Here is a 24,183-nt window from a genome sequence, read left to right as displayed (position 1 = left end):
TCAGGTTAAGAACAGTTTCAGGTTAAGTATGGACCTCCGGAACGAATTAAGTACTTAACCCGAGGTACCACTGTACCGTATTTTTCGCTCCATAAGGCGGCTTTTGTGGGAGGTGGGGGGGAGTGAGAGAGCCTCGCTCTGTCCCTTCCCCCACCTCCCGCAAAGGCCAGGGATAGCCGTGCAAAGCCTCCCCAGGGCAGCGGGATGAAGGCTCCCTGCTGCCCTGCGGAGGCTTCGCAGGCTACCCCAGAGCTGCTCAGGAGCTTGTCGGGGCTGGCGGTGGGGGAAAGCCGGGCTTCCCCCACCGCCAGCCCCAAAGAGCAGGTCGGGGCTGACAGGGGAAGCCCAGGTTCCCCCCTGCCAGCCCCAGGGACCACACATTCGCTCCATAAGACGCACAGACATTTCCCCTTAGATTTTTAAGAGGAAAAAAGTGTGTCTTATGCAGCGAAAAATACGGTATTCTGTTGTTGCCAGTCAGTAGAATGGTGAGGGTAGAACCCACAACCATTTCTCCAGTTTCCAAATGAGCTATAAAAGAAACACATTTCACATAATGACATTTTTTATTTAGTTGGCTTTCGTTCCCTCCACTTCTTCAGAGGCTTGTTGTTTTATCTATGTTTTTAGTGGTTCTTATTTTTATCTAAGTGGCCTCAAGTCCCATCAGGGGGAAAATGTGGAGTATAAATAAATAATTTTATTATTTATAATAATTCTCTTACTTTAATATACGAAAGCATCTCTTATTTATGATTTTTTCACACTCAAAAATATAGAATTTGAACAGACATACTACAAGAAGTAGGAAATGGGATGAGAACAAAAAACATTGCAAAAAATTCTGCTAAATGCCTGTAAAATAACATGTGCCTATAAACCTTATAGGAAACCTTCAAATGAATCAAAATAGATTCTTAAAAGTATTGAGTGCTTGCATTCAGTTGCCATCCTATGTATGGTAATCTGGGCCTCAATTAACTCAGCAGGATTTAATTTTGCCATAAGATTGTTTTGCATAGCTTCTACAGGATGGTATGACATGTACAAGAAGCCACACACAATGTTGCAGATTAATGAATATAAATGAAGTTATGACTGAATAATGTGACTAAGGCTGCAATCTTATGGTCTCTGGGGAGGTTCTGGTGGACACAGAATGCTATGGATCCCCGTCTGCTAGAACTGACATGCCTTCAGAACAGAGTGAGTGGGAAAGTATTCCTACCCTAGAGCTGGAATACTTATTTTCTCTCCCCTTGGGATCAATGGGAAGCAAAATATTTTTAAAAATAACCTAACAAAGGACAAATAAAGAAAAGGAAGCCTTGCAGTCTTTGAAAATATAATAGTGTGACACAGCCAATTATCTTCAGCTTGAAAAGAAGAGGCGCAGAAAAATGCTGTAGGTGAATCAACCTTGAAATATAACTTAATTCAAGAATCCACTCTAATTCTAGAAACAACTCTTGAGAATATGAAAGAGTAGTGTGGATTATCTAAGGGATAATTAATCATCCACTTGCTGTGAAAGTATTACATGTTGAGGAAATATTTAGGAATACCCTCATAAGATTGTTATACAGAGGAGTCTCATTGCGGTTGACAAGAAATGAACAGGGAAACTTAAATTATGCAAAGCTGAAGAGTTGAACCAAATTCCAGTATATCCCATATATTCTCCTTATGCTGCACTGTTACTCCAAGTAAACAGTGCAGTTTATTACTGCACTGTTACTCAAAGTAAACAATGTAAACACAGCAGCAGCATCTTCTCATATGATCTGCAATTAAACCATAGCTACAGTGGCAGTAGCCTCTAAGTTTTGATAGTAAATAAATAATAATTAGAGTTGCTATTAATGAACAAAAATGCTGAGAAGAACTACAAATGCTAATATGCACAAGTGAACTCAGTAAATCATGTTGCAATCCTACACACCTGTGAGACAAAGTCCTACTGAGTTCAACATACAAGACTGCACTGTCATACATTATTTTTCTATACAAAATAGGGTCAGAAACTTTTTTCTGATGGGATATATTTTATTTATAGCCTTTAGAAGCAACCATGTGAAGCATAGAGATTTCAACCACCTTCCATGCTTTCTTTGCTTTATTTCAGGAAAATCAGAATTAGTTTGGAGTTAATCCAACAACCAATGGGTTATCTACTAACACAAAAATATCCTTGTAGACTATGCATTGGCTGTAACAGTTTCTATGGAGACCATCTTCAACCTAGAAAAGAGAGGAGGTAATTAAGCCATACTATGTACAGGTGCAGTCTTTACATGGCCCACAGGGTATTTTCAAAGTCAGGAAACATGACAGTCTAACGGATTTTGATGCAAAATTAACAATGGGGAAAGTGATTGCCTAACCCTGCCTGAGTACTCTTTGTACTCTTGGTCTGTCTCTTTTGTCACAGAAAACTAATAATTAAGTGCCTAATGTGACTAAGTGACTGATGATAGTTAATCAGATAAACAGTATTTTAATCAATATTTAGTCTGTTAAATAATCACAAGCTGCTAAAGTAGAATGTGATTACTCCAGTTTAAAAGCCAGGAACATACTAATAGGGAAACAATGGACAAATACCAGGATTAATGAGTTTGCTATAGAAACAGTGTAATGCTGAACTGAGCAGCATGCTATGCCTCCATCCATTCCATGCTGTCAGCAGAGTACTGCACAGGGACTGTGCTATGTGAATGTCCAGTAGGCAATCTTTAATGAAAATAGCAATGTGTTTGAGAATTTGCAGAATGCAAACCGTATCACAAAATCAATCATTTGCATCTCCCAAAGGTGCAGCAATCATCATAGTTGTCCTGCTTTCTGCTCTTTAGTGGGAGATGACAGAAGACAAGGCCAAGAATACATATTTACACATCTATAATTAGCAGCTGCATGGCTGCTAATAATACAATGAAGAAGAGACTCACTTTCTGTCTTCTCCTACTGTCCTGTTATTTAAAACAATGGGAAACAGGAGCTCTTAGCAACAATTGAGAATATAATGTAGCCTACATTTGGATATAATGATACGCAATTACTTTTTATTATAAGAATGAGCCCAGGTGAGCCTCAGGCTCATGTGTTCTCCCACAGGCACAGTTGGCAAAATCTAGCTTTGACTTATAATTTTGACTAATCATAGGTTAGAAAATCCTGAAACATGGTTAATCTTAACTATGGTTAATTGAATCAAGCCAGGTTCATACCCCGTGGTTTAAAACTGGTCTGCTTCAACTAACCACAATTTGCCATGGTTTAGACATATCGCTAAGCTGTGATTAACCAAAATCAGAAGTGAAAGCTTCCAAACTCCTCCATCTCACATGACAAAGAAGGGTGAAAGGAAGAGTAGAGGAGCCTGAGGCTTCCCTAGGCTCATTTTCATAATTATAAACCATTAGCATGGTTTACCATTATGTTGGAATGCAGTCATTATATTTTACTGTAAGGACAAAGTCTTGGATGTGGAACTGAAGAGTGCAGGGCAGATGGGGAAGTCAGCCATTAGTTGGCACCATAAGAAGTAACTTGGACAGATCACTTAACTTAAAAACAGCAACACAATAAGCAGACCAAGGCACTTATTTTGAAATATAGTAGAAATGTAATACTTTTAAAGAAACGAGTCAACTAGGACATTAAAAAACTGAAGAAAACAGCAATAGAGTATTAATGACAAAACTGCAACATTTGTGATCTCTGTTCATTACAGGCAACAATCTTACAAGTTGGATTATTATATAAACAAGAGCAACCATTTCCAGAAAAAAGTGAGGTTTATAGCTTTATTCAGATCTCACCATAATTTTAGCACCTCCATTATGAACCTCTCTCTGCTTTTCGCCTTTCATATTCTGCTTGATGTTCATTATGCTGCTTTAGGAGCTAAAAAATAAATACACATGGTTTAAGAGCATGAGACACGCAGAGTCAAAATGATTATTTTAGGGTGGACAGGCATTAAGTGATCAGTGTTAAGGGCTGATCTGAAACCATTTGATTAATTATACATTCAAAATTAAATATTTATTATTGCAGGGGTAGGCAACCTTTTTCAGCTGGAAGAATACATTCTTTTGTGGGGAACCTTCTGGAGGCTGAGTGGGTGTAAATTTTAGTTTCCAATTTGTAAAGCTGTAGCAAGAACAGTTTACTCATTCTGATACTTTGAAATGCTGCTAAATAATGCATTTCCACTCATATAAACACTTAGTGGTCTAATTTGCACATCATAAAGCTAAACCACACTTTATTAAACTATGGCTTATGATTACTGTGCGAACCTTGCCCAGGTTTAACTAGTTTGCCAAGAAAACAAGATCTGAAGACATGATTTATTGGTTAATAACACTCATCTTGTTTTAATTATGGCTTGAGATTTCAGCACTATGGTTTGCCTGGCCACTCACCAAACAAGAATAGCTGGAAAACAAACCAAACTTTAGAAGAAAAAAGTAATGGTTTGACTGATCATTCATGGAACAACTTGTGGTTAACTTGTGATTTGTTAAACAAACAATGACTTGGTATATGTGCAAACCAAGCCAATCAACAATGTGCCTTGAATGTGGAACTGTAATTTTTCAAATTATTAGTAATTAGTGGACCCAAACTAAGCATAATTTATTATCACATTTCCTTTATTGACAAAAGTAACTGACTAAGGAAGTTACTTGGAAAACACTGCTAATCACATCCACAGTGTAATTCTTACCAGCACCCATATTGCTACTGAGGCACCAAAACTCAGGCCAACTTTAACCCAGTTTGGTCTGCTTATATCATCAGGCTGTGCCCTGAATGCAGAACGAGATGGTTCTGAAATAAAGGAGTTTAGAAACATGTTAGTTCTGAGATGAAATTTTGGAGGAGAGAGCGAGCAGTTTACTTATGAAAAGGGGCTTTCACTGCATTCTGTTGGAATAATTCTTCAGTCAGTCATTGATCACCTTGACTTATAAGAACAGTGGCAGAAACTGTACAAATTGGAAATGTTCATTCCATATGATGAATTGACATAGCAGTTACTATATGAATTTATATTTGTAAAGAATAGCACAGCAATGTGGTAATATTTTGTGTTAAAGGAAAGAATACATAACAGGGTTTTTAGAATGGATTTTGTCTAATGGGGATGGAACAGATAATAGGAAAGGGTTCTTTTAGCAATATCAGGGCAAACGAAAGAGACAGTATTAAGTGCTGATATTTTAATATTCTGTATTTCAGGAGACAACTCTAGTTGTTCCCTAATGTCTCTGTTTCAGTCAATATAGACCAAGTCACTGTTCTTTTTGACTCCTTCGTTGTGGCTTGCTTGCGAAAATTATTTTTCATTCTAACCTAGACTATGTTTTCAAAACCAATCTACTGCTATTCTTACAGTTTCAGTACAGTGGTACCTCGGGTTACATACGCTTCAGGTTACAGACTCTGCTAACTCAGAAATAGTACCTCGGGTTAAGAACTTTGCTTCAGGATGAGAACAGAAATCGTGCTCTGGCGGCGCAGCGGCAGCAGGAGGCCCCATTAACTAAAGTGGTGCTTCAGGTTAAGAACAGACCTCCGGAACGAATTAAGTATTTAACTCGAGGTACTATTGTATTATGCTACTTTGTTCCCACTTAATTCACCCAAACCCTGAAAAGATTTTTTTTTAAGCTTTAAGTTCTTTTATAGACAAAGCACCAATACATGCTTTGTTTCACTTCTTATCTCCACACAAATCATAATCTAGAGGAAAAGTAAACATGGCAAGGAAGAAGAATCCATGGAGAGGATTAGAGAAGATGAGAGTAAAAATGGTCCATGGTATTTGGGAGCAGGTGCAGGGAAGATGTGACTAAGATAGTTTATTGTATTTTTAAATGGCTGTCTAATTATCAGAGAAGAGAGGTAAAGAACTGAGTTCATTTTGATACCAAGAAATAGCACATGCAAATGCAACACACAAGAACTGCTTTTTAGCATCAGACCATCTAGCCCAGCCTTCTCCAACCTGGTGCTTTCCAGCTGTTTTGGACAACACTCCCAACAGCCTCTGCTACTGCTGTATCATTAGTTACTTCAGAGATCAGAAGATTTCAGACAGGTCAGATACACTTTCTTTGTTTACTGGAACCCAAATACATACCAAATACAGCCAGAAACAAATGTTGTATCTATAGAGTTACAAAAGAGTGCCACTTGAGCACATTCCGAGGTTAGGAATTTGTTTTCAGTAAGAGAACTAAACTGAGCTAAGAGTCCTTTCACACAGAAGTCTGCTCCTGGTTAGCTGCCTTAATTTTAGCCGCCTAGTTTAGATGCAAAAAGTGTTTTGCTATTACCATTTTTAAGACAGTTGACAGGTAGAAAGACTTGTCAAATACTGCAGGTCCCCCAGACATCTACCAGTAGATCCCAATCTACCCACTCTGCCCTATGCCGACTCTCTAGGACCATGGTTCCCAAAGTGGGGCACATGCCCCACAGGGAGGCAATTTGATTTTTAGGGGGGGGGGCAATTCGAGAATGAGTTATAAACACTTAATGGCCTTTTAGGCTTCCTTCACGTGAATAGGAGTTCGTTTTTTGAATAAGAAAAATTATGTGGGGGGGATCAGGATTTTAGAGATGCTTAGATGGGGCATGGCCGAAAAAAAAAAAAAAAGGTGGGAACCACTGCTCTAGGATCTCTGACATAAATCTTTTTCAGTTCTACTCTTCGAATGAGACTTTCGGGAGTCAGAAAAAAAGAGTACTGTAAAATGAAACAATGCGTGAATTGAACCAGCTACTAAAGAAATAACATACAAGCTTCTTACAAGGAGCTTTTAAGAAACGGAAAATTGGGCAGGGTGTGAAAGTTTACGGAAGGAAAAGGGTAACTGATGTCCATTCTGCTCATCCACAGCAGCCCCGGCAACCCTTCTCATTCCCGCACAGCGATATAGCCGATGACGCAAGGCGATGCTCTAGCCCGCCGCTATGGGGCGCCCCTAGCAGTTTGGGCACGAAAGGCCCAGGGCATCCAAACTCACAGCAAAGAATGGAGAGTGAGAAGCAGATGGGGCAGGAAAAACCAGCAGACCCTGAAAGTTACACGTAGGAGACTCGGATGAAGCGTTCCCACGTTCATTCAACGAGGGTGCTACTGAGGAAGGGCAGGTGGGGAAATAGCTCATTCCTCTGTCCCGCCCAGGTTAGGAAAAGAGAGGGAGGTCCACTGGGGCCCCCGTGACTCACCTCGGATTGGGTTTCCTGATAACCGCAAAAACCTCCGCGCAACCTGCAAGGGCGCCGCCATGTTGTTTTGCTTCCTCCTCCTCCACGTAGGTTCCCTGAGCGACAGTGTGAACACGCCAATCAAACAGCGCCAGGGGCGGGGCTTCTTAACTGATCCGGAAGGAGAGGACTCAGGCAGGGAGGGCGCCCCCTCCTGGTCACATGGCCGTAGGTAGTGGCTGCTTCGGAACGCTCTCCCCTATAAACATACAGTATTAAGCCAGACGCTGGCTCAGCAGCTATGAAACTGCCTTTACATCAATCAGTCATGAGAGTTGTGAGGAGATAGTAGAGCATAAAAAAACCCTCCGTGGTTTTGTGTTTCCGTGACTTTAGAACACACACTGCGGAAGCAGCATGCTCACGTTAGAATTTTCATAAATAAAAGTAGATATTATTCTGCCTTTATCATGGCATTTCTTATGTAGGATATTGTAATTAACAGCAGGAAGGCTGTACCAATCGGCCACTTGTAAGAATTTCGACAGAAGGAAAATTGTACAATAGGTTATGAACTTTAATAGGTGATTGTTTCAGAACAAGTGATGTAGAGTAGACTATGCAGACAAGTAGTCCATATCTCAAATATACAATACTTCCACTGAAACCCGCTAAAGATGAATGTTTCTGTCAGAAGTTTTGGAAAGTACTGCAACTGACATGAGGGTACTCAACAGCCCACTTTCAGTATTACTGTCTTAGAGCTTACTGTTGTGCTTCATACCTTAAGAGTGTAACCCATACAGGTCTACTTAGAAGTTCAATGGGACTTACTCTCAGGTAGGCACGTACAGGATTGCAGTCTGAGACAGTCCAATTGCCTGGAGTGCTATTGCTATTTATGCTGTATTATGCACACTTGCCTGGCAATAAGCCCCCATTGAACTCAGTGGGAACTCTGACTGAACATGTACAGGGTTGCGCTGCAAGGCTACATGCCATTATATGCACATTTATCCTTGGAAAAAGCCCCACAATAGCACTTACACTGAATAACATTGGCCACACTTAATTTCTAATTAAACAGCAAAGACGGAAAAGCCATTTGTCAGCGGTACATGCAAAGTTTCATGTCTATGAAAAGGCGGTTCCTTGCAATCTGAAAATTGTCTGTCATCCTCAGACCAATTTACTGTTTCTTAATAATTGTAATAATGTGCCAAAGGCTAATGAGGCATTGCCATTGTTGCAGGAAGGCAATATCACAAACTGGTTCTTCCAGTGCGTTGAGTTTAACATTGCAAGAGGTCCATCAAGCGTGTGTAGGTGTGGAAACAGAACTTGGCTCTTGCAGGGATGACAAAAGAGGAAGTAAGCAGACAGAGGTAAGAAAGAAAAGAAGTGTACAGCAACACATAATTAAGTTATGGAATTCACTGCCACAGGATGTGAAGATGGCTTCAAAAGGGGATTAAACATCAAACGGCTTTTAACATTAACAGCTACACAAAATCTTCAAGTCTTTATACCTCTAAGGGTCTACAGCTGTGGACCTTCCTTGTATTTAGCAACTTGGGGCAACTTTTCTCCAGGATGCAGAACTCATTACTATATTTTCAAAAAATATAAGAGGAGGAGGAATCTGAGGATCTCCAGATGTTGCTGAACTACAATACCCATTACCTCTGACCACTGAACATACTAGTGGGCGGAGTTGGAGTCCGGTAACATCTGAAGGGCTACTGATACCTCATCCTTGATTATAATGTCTTAAATAATATTCTAGAAGTGTTTACAGTAGAAGTACAGTTCCTTGTGTTCAAAGCTTTTGATGTACCATAAGTTTTCAGGACTTCCCAGAAGCATCTGGGCTGGCTACTGGTGGAAACAGGGCAGTGGACTCTATGGGACTTTGTTCTCCTTGTGTTAAGCATAATTTAATCCTAACATTAAGCTTGCCATTGTGGTTTTCATTTGTGTAGCATATCCTGGATGAACATGAAAATTGGCACTTAGTGCAGAAACAAATATAATTATATAGAGTATAGATCGTGAATGATACAGTGGTGCCCCGCAAGACGAACGCCTCGCAAGACGGAAAACCCGCTAGACGAAAGGGTTTTCCGTTTTGGAGGCGCTTCGCAAGACGAATTTCCCTATGGGCTTGCTTCGCAAGACGACAGCCCATAGGGAAATCTCCGGGACAGTGGGGAAGCGCAGCTCGTCTTCCCCGCTGTCCTCGGACCTCCTCCAAAGCCTGGCGGCGGGGCGGGGACACCTCCTCCCGCCGCCGGGCTTCGGAAGGATGCCCCGATGCCGGGCGGCGAGGCGGGAACGCCTCCTCCCGCCGCCCGGCTTCGGGGCATCGTCCCGATGCCGGGCGGCGGGGCAGGAACGCCTCCCCCCGCCGCCCGGCTTCGGGGCATCGTCCCGATGCTGGGCGGCGGGGCGAGAAAGCCTCCCCCCGCCGCCTGGCATCGGAACGATGTCCCGAAGCCGGGCGGCGGGGCAGGAACGCCTCCCCCCGCCGCCCGGCTTCGGGGCGGGAAAGCCTCCCCCCGCCGCCCGGCTTCGGGGCATCGTCCCGATGCCGGGCGGCGGGGCAGGAACGCCTCCCCCCGCCGCCCGGCTTCGGGGCATCGTCCCGATGCCGGGCGGCGGGGCGAGAAAGCCTCCCCCCGCCGCCTGGCATCGGAACGATGTCCCGAAGCCGGGCGGCGGGGCCGCGAAGCCTGTCCTGGACCTCTTCTGAAGGCAGGCGGGGGGCAAAAGTCTTTGTCCCCCCTGCTTGCCTTCCCAGGGGCTTTTAAATCGCCTGGACAGCAGAGAAGTCGCTGTCCCGGGCGATTTTAAAATGCCGCCCGCCAGAAGAGGTCGGGGGAAGGCGGTTTCCATAGGAACGCATTAATTGATTTTCAATGCATTCCTATGGAAAACCGTGCATCGCAAGACGAAAAACTCGCAAGACGAAGAGACTTGCGGAACGAATTAATTTCGTCTTGCGAGGCACCACTGTATTTATTTCATAGAATCATAGAACCATAGAGTTGTAGAAACGGAAGGGATCCCGAGGGTCATCTAGTCCAACTCAGGAATCTCAATCATAGTGTGATGATGTCAACAACATTACAACCCTTGTGACTATTTTGATTTTAATGGGCTGATACACAAAGCCAAAGTTACAAGGCACAGCTTTTTGGATACAATATTTCCAAACCACTTCCAAACGTACTTAAAGTCAACACAAACAAAATAAATGTACAGTATAGTGGTTTATAAGAATAAATGTAGAGTATTTTTGTTTATAAAGAAACCCCCTTGGGTTACAACCACCACCATGTAAATTAAATGTAAATGTAAAACCACCATGTAAATGTAAGACCACCACCAAAGTAAAACAAGTGATAAAAGTTTAGATGACTATACAATTACTGCCACTGTGGATTTTTCGACTAATACTATGCCAGCAGGTATTCGGATTTCTGTAGTGGTGCCCAAAAATCTGCCTCGCGCCACTCTGGAGACCATTCCCTTCGCCCCTGTTGAACAATTCACTACTACCCATGTCTATGGAGAAGCTCATGGGGGACGTCCTCTGACAGTAAGTCCTGCCGAGTTCTCAGCTAAGTGGCTGCAGGACACCAGCCCCGGGCTGCTGCGCTCCTGCGCTCACCTACCTGCTGAGCTGCACGCGACTGGCCAGCTTAGTAAGCATCCCGCTCACGCGCCCGCACCCCCCCCCCAGCCCGCGCAGGCGCACTCCTCCAACAGTTCCCAGCGGGAGAGTGCTCTCATTTCTCAACTTACCTTGTAGGGGCTATTAAGCCTACATAGAGAAAAGAGGGCGAAGACGTGAGGCAGAGGAGGTGGTGGCGGCGGCGGACGGGGTCGTGGCGCATGCGCGCGGGGCTCGGTGACCCGGCTGGGGAAGCCCTCGGCGGCGGCCATTTTGGCGGCGCCTCCTCTCTCCGGCCTGTTCAGTTAACCACGTGAACCGCCCGCCGCCTCGGGCTCGCTGCGGGGCCAGGGGTAAAGTGGGCGCGGGCACGGCGGCTGCGGAGGCCGCTTGGGGAGGAAGCGCCAGGAGGAGGAGGAGGAGGAGCAGCAGCAGCAACAGGCGACGGCGGTGCTGCTGCTGCTGCTGGTAGCCGCGGCGGCCTGGCGGGCAGTCCCTCCCGGGAGGTGGCGGCGGCGGCGGCGGAAGCAGCGGCAGCAGCGATCAAGCCTCGGCAGGAGGAGGGAGCTGGTTCACCGGCCCGGTAGCGGCAAGAAGGGCGGCGGCGGTGGTGGCGGCAGCAGCGGCGGAGACGATGCCGTCCGTGAGCCTCCCGCCGAAGGAGAACGCGCTGTTCAAGCGCATCTTGGTGAGTCGGGGTGGGGGGGACAAGCGGAGAAAGGCCGCCCGGCTCCTTCCCTCACGGGCTTGGGAGGCGGCGGCGCCTCGCTCGCTGCCCCTCGGAAGTGGGCCCCGGCGGCGTTGCCCCAGGCCGCCTGCCTGCCCGCCTCTGGCTCGGCCCCCTTGCGAGAGGCCGGGCCCCGGTGCCCCCCGCGCCGGGCGCCGCTGACAGGTGCCCCCTGGAGCTGGAGGGATTCCTCGTTCCAGAGCCGCCCGTGGAACGCGCCGGGCATCCCCCGCTCCAGGCGCGGCCGGGAAGACATTCTTGGCTGGGGGGCGGCGGGGGCGGGGGTCTCGTGCGCCCGCAGGGTGTCCTAAAAATAGCATTGGCGGCCGTGGTGGGTGGGGGAGGAAAGGCGCGCGGCTGGGAAGGGGCCTTTATCCAGCGGATTTGCGGGGAAGCTGGAAAGGCAGCGTTTATCATTTAAGTTGGGGAGAGTTTCTCCAACTTGGGACGCGCGCTAAGGTTTTGTTCTGCCCTTGCCCTCCTGAGCGCGCGGTGCTTCTGAAAAGTGATCCGCGCAGCGTCTCTAGGCGATCGACTTCAGATTCCCGGGGAACTGCACGCTCCTTTAAGAGGGTTGAGAATAGACCGGTGACGAACAGGGAGGGAGCAGCAGCTCGTGCGCGCTCTGCTAGTTCATGCCTCCTAATGTAGAATAGGCTTAAGGGACTCAGTTGTGCCACACGCCACTGAAAATAATCCTGTGTGTTTGTGTACTTTAAAAAGTGCAGAGTTAGAATGTGCATGCAACGAAGTAGTGGTAGGCAGAAACAATCCTACTAAGGGCTACTTTGAAGTAAGTCTCATTGTATTCATTTAAGGATACATAGGATGCTAAGCCAAGTTGTCATAATAATGTAGTCCATACTACAATTCTAAAATAAAATAAAGCTGATTTGTATAGTTCTTCTAGCCTTTTTAATCCTTTTATTAAATCAGTAAGTAAAGGGGGGGGAATACCTCCACCAATCTTTTACAGATCAGTTACTTTACAGTGCAATACTAATGTCTGTTCAGATATAAATTCTATTAAATTCATTGGGGCTTACTCTCAGGCAAGTGAGATTAGGATTATACTCTTAATTGAAACAACTGGTGAAGTGGGCAACTGAAAACATTGTTTATTAAGAAACTGTAGTTAAGGGTGCCCTACATTTTATCTATTAAAACTTAGAAGCAAATGGATTTCTTTCTTGAGAATGTTAATCAATGTGTTGGTTGGTTATCTGGTATGCTTTGCATTCATAAATTATTTGATTGTCTATTAATAATACCCTTACAAACGTGTTTCTGTGGAACAATCTGTGCTCAAGAAACAACTTAGGAAAAAGAAATATTGAATTGTTCCCAAGTAGTTATAAGGCCTTGGTATTAAAATGATAATTGTAAATAATACAAGGTGCAATCTAGCCATTGATGAGTGTTTTAAGTCCCATTGACTAGGGCAGAATACAGTTGAACATGTGCTAGATTGTGTCCAGAGTATTGTAGTGTTCAAATTCTGTGGTTGCTGAGCCTGCAGACTTGCATGAGTAGCACACTATAGCCTCACTGAAAGTAATTGGGGTACAATTATATTATGGACAACATGAAAACTGATAAGGAAAAGGATTGTGTTATCTATGTGATCTCATAAGTTATGCAGGTGAAAACTTTAATGGAATACCTCTGGTTGCGAATGGGATCTGTTCCGGAGCCCCGCTCGCAACATGAGCAGAACGCAATGCGCGTCTGCATGGGTCGTGATTCGCTGCTTCTACACCTGCGTGTGACGTCATTTTGAGCGTCTGCACATGTGTGAGTGACGAAATCCAGAAGGAACCCTTTCCAGTACTTCTGGGTCACTGAGGGACGCAACCTGAAAAGACGTATCCTGAACCAAACGTAACGAGAGGTATGACAGTACTTAATATGTTATACGTATACAAAGTAGCAATTTTATTTATTTGTTTTTATCCTACTCTTCTCTGAATTGTTTAGAGTGGCTTAGTTTGAGTGCTTCCAGTGGTTTCTTTTCAGGCACCGATCCAGATCCGCACCTGCTTAATTTCAGTAATGAGGTCAAGTACTCCTGAAGCGTAGAACCTAGACATTACCATGACTAACATGGGGCTTTGAGCCATAGTAAAGCATGGAGTGATTATTGCTTCATTGTTGCAATTGGACGCATGCTTTTGGAACAACCAGTTCAGCATAAGATGAGGAATTTAATTCAATGTTCCTTGCTTGCCCCAGCTTGCTTGTGTACATTTTAACACTGTTATGCAAATGAACAGGTCTGTAAAATGCTTTTATCAAGCACATTTAAGGGACTCACCCAGATTAGTTGTTATCCTCAGAAAGTGCTAAACTTGACTAGTTTCTTATGCTGAGGTTTTCAGATGCATGGCAAATCAAATAAATGCAGCTATGCAGCTACATCTTTAGAACAGTTGCCACCATTCCAGTTTACAGCCAGCTAATGCCAGTTGCTTTTTCCCATCTAGATTACTGAACCTGTAGCTTTGCTTTCTAGGACTTTCTTTTATCAGTGCAATGTGTAGTTAACAACTGGGATGAAAATGCATGTGTGCTCAGTTTCAAGAAACTGATGTTAGCCAATCCAAGTGGTCTGCTAGAAAGTGGAGCATGCTGTGTGTGTGGGATGTGTGGCATAGTATGCTTACCCCACCTCCAAACCTTTGGCATACCTAAATATGATCAGCACACACCCCATAGCATGTATGCTTGGTATGTGTAATCTTTACCACTTCATATTTTCATAAGGTAAGCACTGCATATTTCACATGCATGCGTGTTGAGATGCACTTGCTATTGCCACGAGTAGGCATTAAAGCAAAGGTAAAGTGGTCTAGCAGGGCCCACTGCAGATTACTAATGAAGGTTTAAATGGGTTTTGAAAAGTATGCAGGCTATTTACAAAATAAAAAGGGCCGTGTTAGCTTTGGAAATTTTATACATGTCCCCATTTGCGTGTCACAGTAAGCCATAGTTAGAAATAAACTATGACTTACTGTAAATGTGCAGTGTGTTTAAACAAGTTTCTTAAATTGCACCTGCCTAACTCTGCCTTTTGCCAGTTGGGGGGGGAAGGAAGGCACAGCACTACTTTAGTTTCTGTTTCTCAAAACACTCCATGAGAAGAAGCCATGGTTTGAGGAGAAATAAATCACAAGCTCTTGTTTGCACATAAACCTAAAACAGAGTTGTGGTTTATTGCCTTTCAGCTCAGCAAAGGGAGGAGTGAGGCATATGCCAATGGCTCATTCACAGTAAACCAAAGTTTGTTTCAGACTGTGGCTTACCATGATGTGTGAACCAGGCCAATGGTAGAAACATAAGGCAGGTGGGTGACCTTTAATAGGAAAGGCAAATATCCCCCTAGTGTCCTCATAATTTTATTTTGGTAGGCATATTTTCAATTTTTTAAATCTTAAATGAAAACTCTGGTATTTGGGGTCTCTCTAAACTTACCTGCTTGAATGGTGATAAGTTAACTAGATACTAACTATTCATTTCCCATAGATAAGTAAGGATTGTATAGGAATTTCACCTTTGGGTCATCTGTAGTTTAAGAAGCCTTATTGCTTTTAGAGCTCTGTATCATACCATTTATGTATCATTAATTAAACCAAGCCTCAAATCTCAGTTATAATTCCTTGCCATCAGATATCACTTCTAAAGTAGCATATCACCAGTTAGCATCCTCTGGAGAATTTCCAGTGTAAGAAGAGACTGTGTGGGCATTGGTAGGGTTGCCTTACACATTCAGAAGCTGAAGAGGCTGTTCTGCAGCTTACAAACTGATTAATAATCTTTAGCAACTTCCGTCTGCCTCTCTAGAGGAGATGGAAGACTCCTGCTTTCTTTCTGCTCTGTTTCCACAAACCATAGTTGAGATTAGCTTTGGTTAAGAGATAAACTAAACTGTGGTTAGTCTAAAGCAGAAGCTTCTAATATCCTTGAAGCTGTTCTGAAGAAAGGGTGGTGGATATGATTTTAAGGCTTCATTGTTTAACTGAACTGTGATTTAGCATTACATGTGAACCTGGCCAATGAAAACTTATTGTGATTGGAAAACTTTGGAAAGAATGATTGAGACATTTGGCCTTCAGGATACAGTATTTCTCTTTTCAGTTTTTCTCTAAAAACTTTGTCATCAAGATACAAAACTACACAAATAAACTCCTGCATAGCTTTCCACTGATTTTGCATAAATCCTTTATCGGTGTCACTGTGGATGCATGATTATATGCCTACTGCAAGAAACATATTGTGTGTCACTATAGATCATGAATTTGCCAATAGGTTCATGGTTAGCATTCTCTATAACTGATCATCTGCATTAACATTTCATTTTTATTGCAAGGAATTATATCTGTACTCTATTACTTGTTTATCCCGTACCCCTTATGCCAGTAGTCTTCGGTTTTTCAGACCCAACATGCAACATATGTTCTGCTTCTCATTTTTCTGATAGATGTCCATCTTTCTCTTGGATTTTCTCCTTCTCTATTCTTTTCTTGTTCTCCCCACTTCTCCATGCTCCCTGTTCTCTTCTTTCTCCTTCCGAGATAATAGCATTCCAAACAAAAAAGGTAGTAGTGCTGCAACTGGTACAACCCACTTCAACTTGGATGTAACCAAATCCTCAAGCCACCAGTTGGTAGATTAATGCTTTAAATAAGTTTAGATTAGCTAGACTCAAACTGGTAAGCAACCAGTATAGTGAGCTTATGCACTGTGGAAATTTGCACTAATTACTAAGTAAACTTTGAATGTCTTGTTTTCAAATATTGCCTGTAGCATCCTTCCTTTCATAATAGCGCTGATAACTTAAACAATTTAGCAGAAATAAGCTACAGTCACTTGGTCACTGCATGAAAAAATGTAGAATTTAAAACATGCTTCCCAGTGCATATATGTAAAAGGGAGTGTGGCACAGTGGTGTGTGATGTAGTGGTTAGAGTGTAAAACTATGACACTGCGGTAAAAATGCAATAATTAAATAAATTAAAATGTTTACTCGCATTCAGAGGTAACAATAACCATAGGGAGAATCGGCACTATTTGTATATTTAGTAGTTTGTTTATTTGCAGAATGGTTTTGGTCTGAATGACTTTTGGAGTTAATTATTGAATTGAAGGGCTATTTATAAATATGGAGAGCAAATTAAGTTGATGACCACAGTTATCACTAGCCCAAATAAAGGTGACTGTTCCCTTCTCAGTGTTCATATTGCTCCTTGGTAAATCTGAAGTGAGTTAAGAAGACAGTAGTCTCAATGTGGTTGTTATCTTGTGTAGACATTTGGAAACATGGGGCTGTTTTTCCAGCTCAGCATGACACTTTAGGACACACCCTGGAGAGTCACTGATAGAATCTGTAGGATAGCTCCCTACTCAACAGAGTAATGAAGCATCTTAACTAGATTCAAGTTATTGCTGTTTTGGCAAAGCAAGATCAGTCATAGGCAAGACATTAAATGTTTATGGATGTAATTATTATATAGGTCAAACTTCAATAGGAGTGAAAGTACATGGAATTCAGCCACAGAGTATCTGTATATGCAACCTAAACAGCAGGTTTGGCTTCAGCTGCAGCATCAGTTCACTATTGCATTGATAATAGCCCAGATGACTTGAGCTGCTACAGCCAGAAGTTCTTAATAAGGATGCAGAGAGGTGGTTCAAAGGGTACTCTCTTGGGAAAGTGACCTTCTGAATTCTGATTGTGTAAACAAGTTTATAGCTAAGCTACAGGAGCAGCTAATGGGCTGTTCTTAATTTAGCAATGTGAAGAATAAATGACTTCCCCCAGCAATAAATTCCTTATTAACGACAGCTTATTAGAGAGATGATACTCCATGGGGTGTTATTTCTTTTTCTTTTTCTGCCCTTATATCTAAAAAGACAAAATTGAGTATGGGAGTAAAATCACAACACACCATTTCCCAAATTTCAAAGGCAGCTTGTGATGGAAGAAACCTACTGTGCCAAACTGTTGAGCATTGAGCACTGTAGATCTTTTATACATTAATTCTAATTAAGTTTTATAATACATAGACAATAATGTTTCTTTTGGGCTGAAGAACTATTGATAGTGCCACAGATGGACTTCGATTGATTCAGAAAATGTGGAGCTTCAGAATGATTTTGAAATTACTTATGGGTCTCTTAATCTAGTCATTAATGAATGTTAACGAACATACTTTCCCAAGCATGTGTATGTAGAATAACCTAAGTTCTTTAGTAGCATCCTCCCCAAGAGTAAATTAGTTTTGAGGGTTGTTGTTTTAAAAAAAGAAAGTTGGTTCTTAAGATAAGTTAGTTAACATTCAATATGGCTGCATACTATTTAGCATGCAGCCTTTATGGCTGTTTTATCACTCTTATGTGGACAGTTTTATTTTTACTGTGAAACTTACACAATTGGGATGAGCCATAACTCAGGGCTTGTGCTTTGCTATATATAAGTCCCAGTTTTCTCCATGCCATTTCCAGAGACTGGCTGAGTTCACACTTTAAACCATAATTTGATGTGATGTGAATTTCAGGCTCACTTGCTTCTACCCTACCCTCCTGTTATATAGCTGGGAGGATAAGCTCAGAAGCTTCATGTCTGCGGAAATGCTGTTTGTCATTCCACCTGAACTGACAAACTGTTGTTAATAGTAACAATGCTTTGTCTGAAACACACTAACTTCAAACTCTGATTTTCTGTGATGTACAAATGTGGCCAAAGAATCTTGAGTACCTGACACTTTGGACTGACATGGGCTCTTCAATTAGATGTTGCTGTGCTGGATGCACTGACCAGTGGTCTCACTTAAAGTGAGATGGCTTCTTATCTGTAAATCAACAGATAGAAATTATAAATGCGAAAATACATGATTTCTTTGCATAATTTGCATTTCAATAGCAATAGGGAATTTATTTCAACAAGAAATGATTTTTCACTTAACTATATTGTGAACAATGAACAAAAATTTGTACGGAAGGGGTTAAAACTTGCAAAAAGTTGGGGGCCAGGAGGGCAATTAACAACATGAAGTTAGGATTCTGGCGGTGACTCATTCCCGCCCCCCACATTCCCAGGTTTCTGATTTGGACTTTGATGGTGATCACTAATGCTCTAGAAGATACTTTGCTTATTTTGATTCTCCTTAGTTTTTAGAAAAATGAAATCTTCAATCACATTCTGCGATGAAAGCAAAACTTGTGATGTAACTGTCAAGAACTTTATGATATACTACCTGTGTAATAAATCATTGGGCTTTTAACAGTGAATTGCAATGGGGCAAGTCAGTTTCAGGAATAGACTAGGAATAACTTTCTTCTTACTAATATCTATTTATCATTTTGCTGAAGTGTTTGGAAGAATCATGTTCTTTACTCCTGAAATTTGTTTCTCCCAACCTTTAATTGTATACAGAACACAATAAGAGCAGAAATACTTGTGCTAGAAACTGTTAACACATGCGACTAAAGGGATCCCTCATGTTTAAACTTGCCACCCACGTATCCCTTCAAAACTAAGTTATATCCAACAAAATGTTTGCATGAGTGAACAATTTTAGCTCACACAAAGCCACTTCCCTCCCTCTCCTGTCCCTGTGAACATCCCCAAATCTGGTTTTCTCAACCCACTCCCCAAGAGCAAATTGGCTGGATGTAGAGGTGCACAGGGGATGGAGGGGAAGTTCTGCCGCGTGAGCAAAAATTGCTCTGCTCATGCAATGACTTGGTTGGATTCATTCTTGCTTGATATGGTTAAGGGTTTATGAGTGTAGCTTATTTCTATCACATTTGTTACAGTTGTTGTGGATTTTTTTTTTGTCTTTACAGAGGTGTTATGAACATAAACAGTACAGAAATGGTTTGAAATTTTGCAAACAAATTCTTTCCAATCCAAAGTTTGCAGAACATGGAGGTGAGTCTTCAGACTTCTACATAAACAAGTCCTGGTTCTGAACATATTAAGTTTTAAAATTGGCTTATATTTATAGTTTGCCTCATCCTTATGGTTTGGATTGGGTAGCAATATATGTCTACAATTCAATTTGAATTATGAAATTGAATTTTTAAAAAACTTCAGCCTCATTCCAGTCATGAAAACAAAGCCTAAATAGAAAGACCTTTTGAAAAAATGGCCAAAATGATTTTGGCAAGTATACAAAGGTCTGTAACTGAAGGGCAATTATTCTCCTGTGTATCCACATTCATGATATGTTGGAACATTTCTTAGACTTGTAAACTGCTAAGAAAAACTGAAAGTGGTAGTAGATGTGATGGTGACAGAACTGCCTTGAAACAGCATTTGGCACTGAAATACAGAAAGTGGAGTGGGTGATTGCATATGGAGAAGAGACAGGCCCTGAACCCTTCTTCAGTCTTGCCTACATCCCCACAATCCCTTCTCCCTGGCTGCTATTCTAACCAAACTCATTTCTGTTTTCAAGGCTTGTGGGGTTGGGGAGGGTGACTTTGGGAAGAGGCAGTATGCTAAGGTAGAACATCCCACTTTCTTAGCTTAGAGGAACATAGGAAGCTGCCTTATACTGAGTCAGAGACCATTAATCCATTATGCTCAGTATTGTCAACACTGACTGGTAGTGGCTGTCCAGTAGTTTGGGCAGGGGTTTCTTCTGGCCCTAACTGAAGATTTCAGAGATTGAACCTGAGGCCTTCTGCATGCAACAGGTCATGGTGCTTAAAGCCCTTCTGGCTTAAGATTGCCCCACGCAATCTTTGTATGTGTTTGAACACACACAAAGCCAGGAGGGAGGCAGAAGAAACAAAAAGAATGCAGAAATTCTCAGTGCCAGCTTGGAATGTTTATTGTAGCGCAACGAGGTTTGGAATAAGTTCCTTCTTCAGGAGTTATCTTAAACTTATTGAATCAGCTTATACAGATGCTGTTGCCTATCTGGCACTACCTGAAGGATGAGATCTCTCCCCCACTCCCCACACCTAATGTCAATTCCATGATACAAATTGACCCTTTGCCCCAAGTTGTTATTAGCTGCAGAGAAGAAAATGGGCACTAACTAATTAAGCACAGCAGGTTTAGGGATGGAGGGAATTGTATTGGGAATCTATGCCGAGGAGCACTAACTTAATTTATTAACTGAATTTACCATCTCATGAAATAAGTTCTCTTGGTGGCTCACAAAACAGATACAACAATTAAAATGCAGTATAGAACAATAAAAGCAATTAAAAATTAAAAGCACAATTAAAATACAGATTAAAAAACCTGTGGGTGATATCCAGAGTCGCACAAATAGACTCTGATCAGGTATAGGATTTCTCCTTTTTCTATTATCCACTGTTTTCCCAACATCTGCTCTAGATAGTCTCCCAACCTTTCAAAGTGACTTTGGGGTGTGTGGTTCTGCCTGCGGATGGGCACTTTGTTGTTTTCATCCTAAAAAGATTGGACCGTAAATAATCTTATCCCATTCTTCTCTTCAACACAAAACATGCCCCATCCCATATACCACTGCTTTTAATATCAATCAATCAATCTTTATTACGGTCCAGAGACCCAACAAATACTGCTTTTAATAGAAGAAAGGTATGGCACGACATCCAGTCACAGATCTCTTGCGGAGAGATAAATTCCTCCTGAGATCATGCACATTTGAAACAATTAAGATCCACTGAAACCTGCCAGTCATAGCACATACAGTTACCCTTCTGGGAATCTACTACAAATAAATGTTCAATCAGTAAGGAATTATTTGTTTGAACAAAAATTAAGGGCATCTTCCAACAGAAAAGGGATTTGCTCTTAAAGATGCAGAAGCACTTCTGTGTAATAGGCATATCCCTGCTTTCAGATTTATAGAAATGCTGCTTGGAATTTAAAACAAAATCTACTGATAGAAGTCTCTGCTACCAGTTTCTCTGTTCATAAAACTTCAAAATATGTATTACTATTGGCTTGGCACAGCTGGTAATGATTTTTTTTCTTTTTCTTTTTAGAAACCCTGGCTATGAAAGGACTAACGCTAAACTGCCTAGGTAAAAAAGAAGAGGCATATGAATTGGTGCGAAGGGGGCTACGAAATGACTTGAAGAGTCATGTCTGTATCCTTTTCAACGTGCACATTAGATTGGCAAACAAAGAAAATGATAAGCAGTAAAAAAATAAACAGAAAACATTCTATATAAACTAGAACATAAAATGTAGTCTCTCCCTATGTATCTTCTAAAAGGCATTTCTTGAAACTTTTTGAACAGTTATATTACAGCCTTTGGAGCAACCATCCTAGCTTTTAGTCCGTAATGTACCTTACTAATTCTGTTTACAGACCAGATTCAAGTGAGTGCCTGAGCAGCAGAATCTTAGAAATATTTCGGCCGCATAGTTGTGTATTTAAGGGCTGACTTCTAATACTCTGAGGAGCCTTACACATATTTCACTGTAAGTGTTATGCTAGTTTGTATTGGTATACTAGTTACAGGTTTCTCTAGCTAAGGGGGGGAAAGCATTTACAGACTTGGAAATAGTTGAATGAGTTGTTTCTCATTTTCAATTGTTGCAAAACAGATTACCTTAACTGAGGTTTCCAGGTTGGCATGTGTATGGCCTCCTCCAACGATCAGACAAGAAATATGATGAAGCCATCAAATGTTATAGAAATGCACTGAAATGGGATAAGGACAATCTCCAAATTTTGAGGGACCTTTCTCTGCTACAAATTCAAATGAGGGATCTTGAAGGCTACAGGGTAAGTCAAGAACAAGCCTCAGGAAGGTTTTTCAAGCGCAGTAACTCTAAATAGTTCTTAAACTATGAAAAGTATGAGCGAGCAAAACCTTTTTGCCTTGCTTTCTACCATAATAATTTGGTAGGAATTTTGTTCTTGTTTAATCGTTTAGTCGTGTCTGACTCTTTGTGACCCCATGGACCAGAGCATGTGGTAGGGATTTAGTTGAGTACAAAATGATTTCACATATAGTGCTTTCTTAAGTGATTAGAATAATGCTCATTTCTGCTAGCTGACTTGTCGAAGAACTAGGTTCAGATTATCAAAGACAGAGTCATAAAATTTAGAGTTGGAAGGGATACTGAGGGTCATTCCATGCAATGCAGGAATGTCAGCTACAGCATCCATGACAGATGGCCATCTAACTTCTGCTTAAAAAAACATCCAAAGTAGGAGAGTCTACCACCTCTTGTGGGAGTCTGTTCCACTGTCAGAAAGTTCTTCCAGATGTTTAGTCGGAATCTCCTTTCTTGTAACTTGAAGCCATTGCTTCATGTCCTGCCCTCCTGAGCAGGAGAAAACAAGCTTGCTCCATCTTCCATGTGGCAGCCCTTTAGATATTTGAAGATGGCTATCACATTTCCCCTCAGTCTTCTCTTACCCAGGCTAAACATATCCAACTTTCTCAACCATTCCTCATAAGGCTTGGTTTCTAGACCCTTGATCATCTTTGTTGCCCTCCTCTGCACACGTTCCAGTTTCTCAATATCCTTCTGAAATTGTGTCAGCCAGAACTGGACACAGTACTCCAGCTGTGGTCTGGCCAAGGCAGAATAGAGTAATAATACTATTACGTCTCTTGATCTGGAAGATCAAGATAGTTACACTGGTTCTGCAGAAAGAATTGTCCACCTTTTCCCTTTATAATGCAATCCTAAAATAGTGATGGCCTTTTTTTGTCTGGATTGTTTGATTTCTAAAATGGTTTCTGAGTTACATTTCTGTGTCGTAATTCAACAGCTGTTCTTCCTAGTGCCTTTCTTCTTAGAAGCCTGAGATGTTAGTAAAGTTGTCAGGTATTAGTATTTTGTTCAAGTTGTTATTAACTCATCTCATTGCTTAGTTCCACACAGATTTAGTCATTATTATCCTTAGCTGTGTTGATGCCATAGTTGATAGTGCTCAGGATTTACTACAAAAATTATACTAGTTCTGTCATCAGCACCATTCAGGTTTCTTTAAAAACACAGTCTGGAATAGTCACATTGATCAAACTGTTTTTCAGAGATTCTGTACGAAATGTATATGAAGGTTTTTATATGTTGAAACCTTAAATTTTGAACTCTTGTCATTGATTTCTTGATTAATATTGTTGATTTAGTTATGAATCCAGAAGACTGGAATGTGAAAGCTACTATTTTATTACATTTATGCAGGAAACTAGGTATCAGTTACTTCAACTTAGACCTGCACAGCGAGCATCATGGATTGGCTATGCGATTGCTTATCATCTTTTGGAAGACTATGAAATGGCAGCAAAGATTTTGGAGGAATTTAGGAAGACTCAACAGGTATCATGAAAAAAAAAACCAACCAAGTTTGTATATAACTAAAATAATCAGAATCAAAATGGAAAAATAAAATATAATATTTTGTGTCTCTTAAGGACTAGGTAAAAACATTTACCTATCAGATTCTCCCTATGGAGCTGATGATTGATGTAATCAATCATCCAAAAGTAGAAAACATGCATGGATTGAGTATTCCCATCCTTCCATAAGTGATCGTTTCTTTCAGAACTACCAATGCCAACCATGTGTTTGGCTGGTACATGT

General features: G+C 41.7%; 2 protein-coding genes across 3 annotated transcripts in view; one reads left to right on the top strand and one right to left on the bottom strand.

The window, feature by feature from the left end:
• Window positions 1-2,025: 2,025 nt before the first annotated feature.
• On the bottom strand, window positions 2,026-11,193 carry NDUFC1 (NADH:ubiquinone oxidoreductase subunit C1). Of its 2 annotated transcripts, none has more exons than XM_081876159.1 (5): window positions 11,038-11,193; window positions 7,252-7,489; window positions 4,739-4,842; window positions 3,825-3,909; window positions 2,026-2,241 (listed from the first exon to the last, which is right to left on the bottom strand). In XM_081876159.1, the coding sequence occupies exons 1-4, from the start codon at window positions 11,176-11,178 to the stop codon at window positions 3,844-3,846; spliced, it is 549 nt and encodes a 182-aa protein (XP_081732285.1). In that variant the 5' UTR covers window positions 11,179-11,193; the 3' UTR covers window positions 2,026-2,241; window positions 3,825-3,843. The 2 variants fall into 2 exon arrangements, with proteins under 2 accessions (XP_081732285.1, XP_081732286.1); XM_081876160.1 differs by having other exon boundaries at window positions 7,252-7,346; window positions 11,038-11,144.
• A 138-nt stretch (window positions 11,194-11,331) lies between these two features.
• The window catches only part of NAA15 (N-alpha-acetyltransferase 15, NatA auxiliary subunit), a 32,481-nt gene continuing 19,629 nt past the window's right edge, over window positions 11,332-24,183 (top strand). The window contains exons 1-5 of the mRNA XM_081876109.1: window positions 11,332-11,594; window positions 19,479-19,563; window positions 21,621-21,725; window positions 22,212-22,369; window positions 23,785-23,919. Of these exons, the coding sequence (XP_081732235.1) occupies window positions 11,541-11,594; window positions 19,479-19,563; window positions 21,621-21,725; window positions 22,212-22,369; window positions 23,785-23,919 (537 nt within the window). The 5' untranslated portion in view covers window positions 11,332-11,540. The remainder of the gene's footprint in view (window positions 11,595-19,478; window positions 19,564-21,620; window positions 21,726-22,211; window positions 22,370-23,784; window positions 23,920-24,183) is intronic.

Source organism: Podarcis erhardii (assembly GCF_964252035.2).
Source record: "Podarcis erhardii genome assembly, chromosome: 9".
NCBI classification, from domain to species: domain Eukaryota; kingdom Metazoa; phylum Chordata; class Lepidosauria; order Squamata; family Lacertidae; genus Podarcis; species Podarcis erhardii.
Note: the sequence above shows the minus strand (reverse complement) of the source record. Positions and strands in the feature narration are given on the sequence as shown.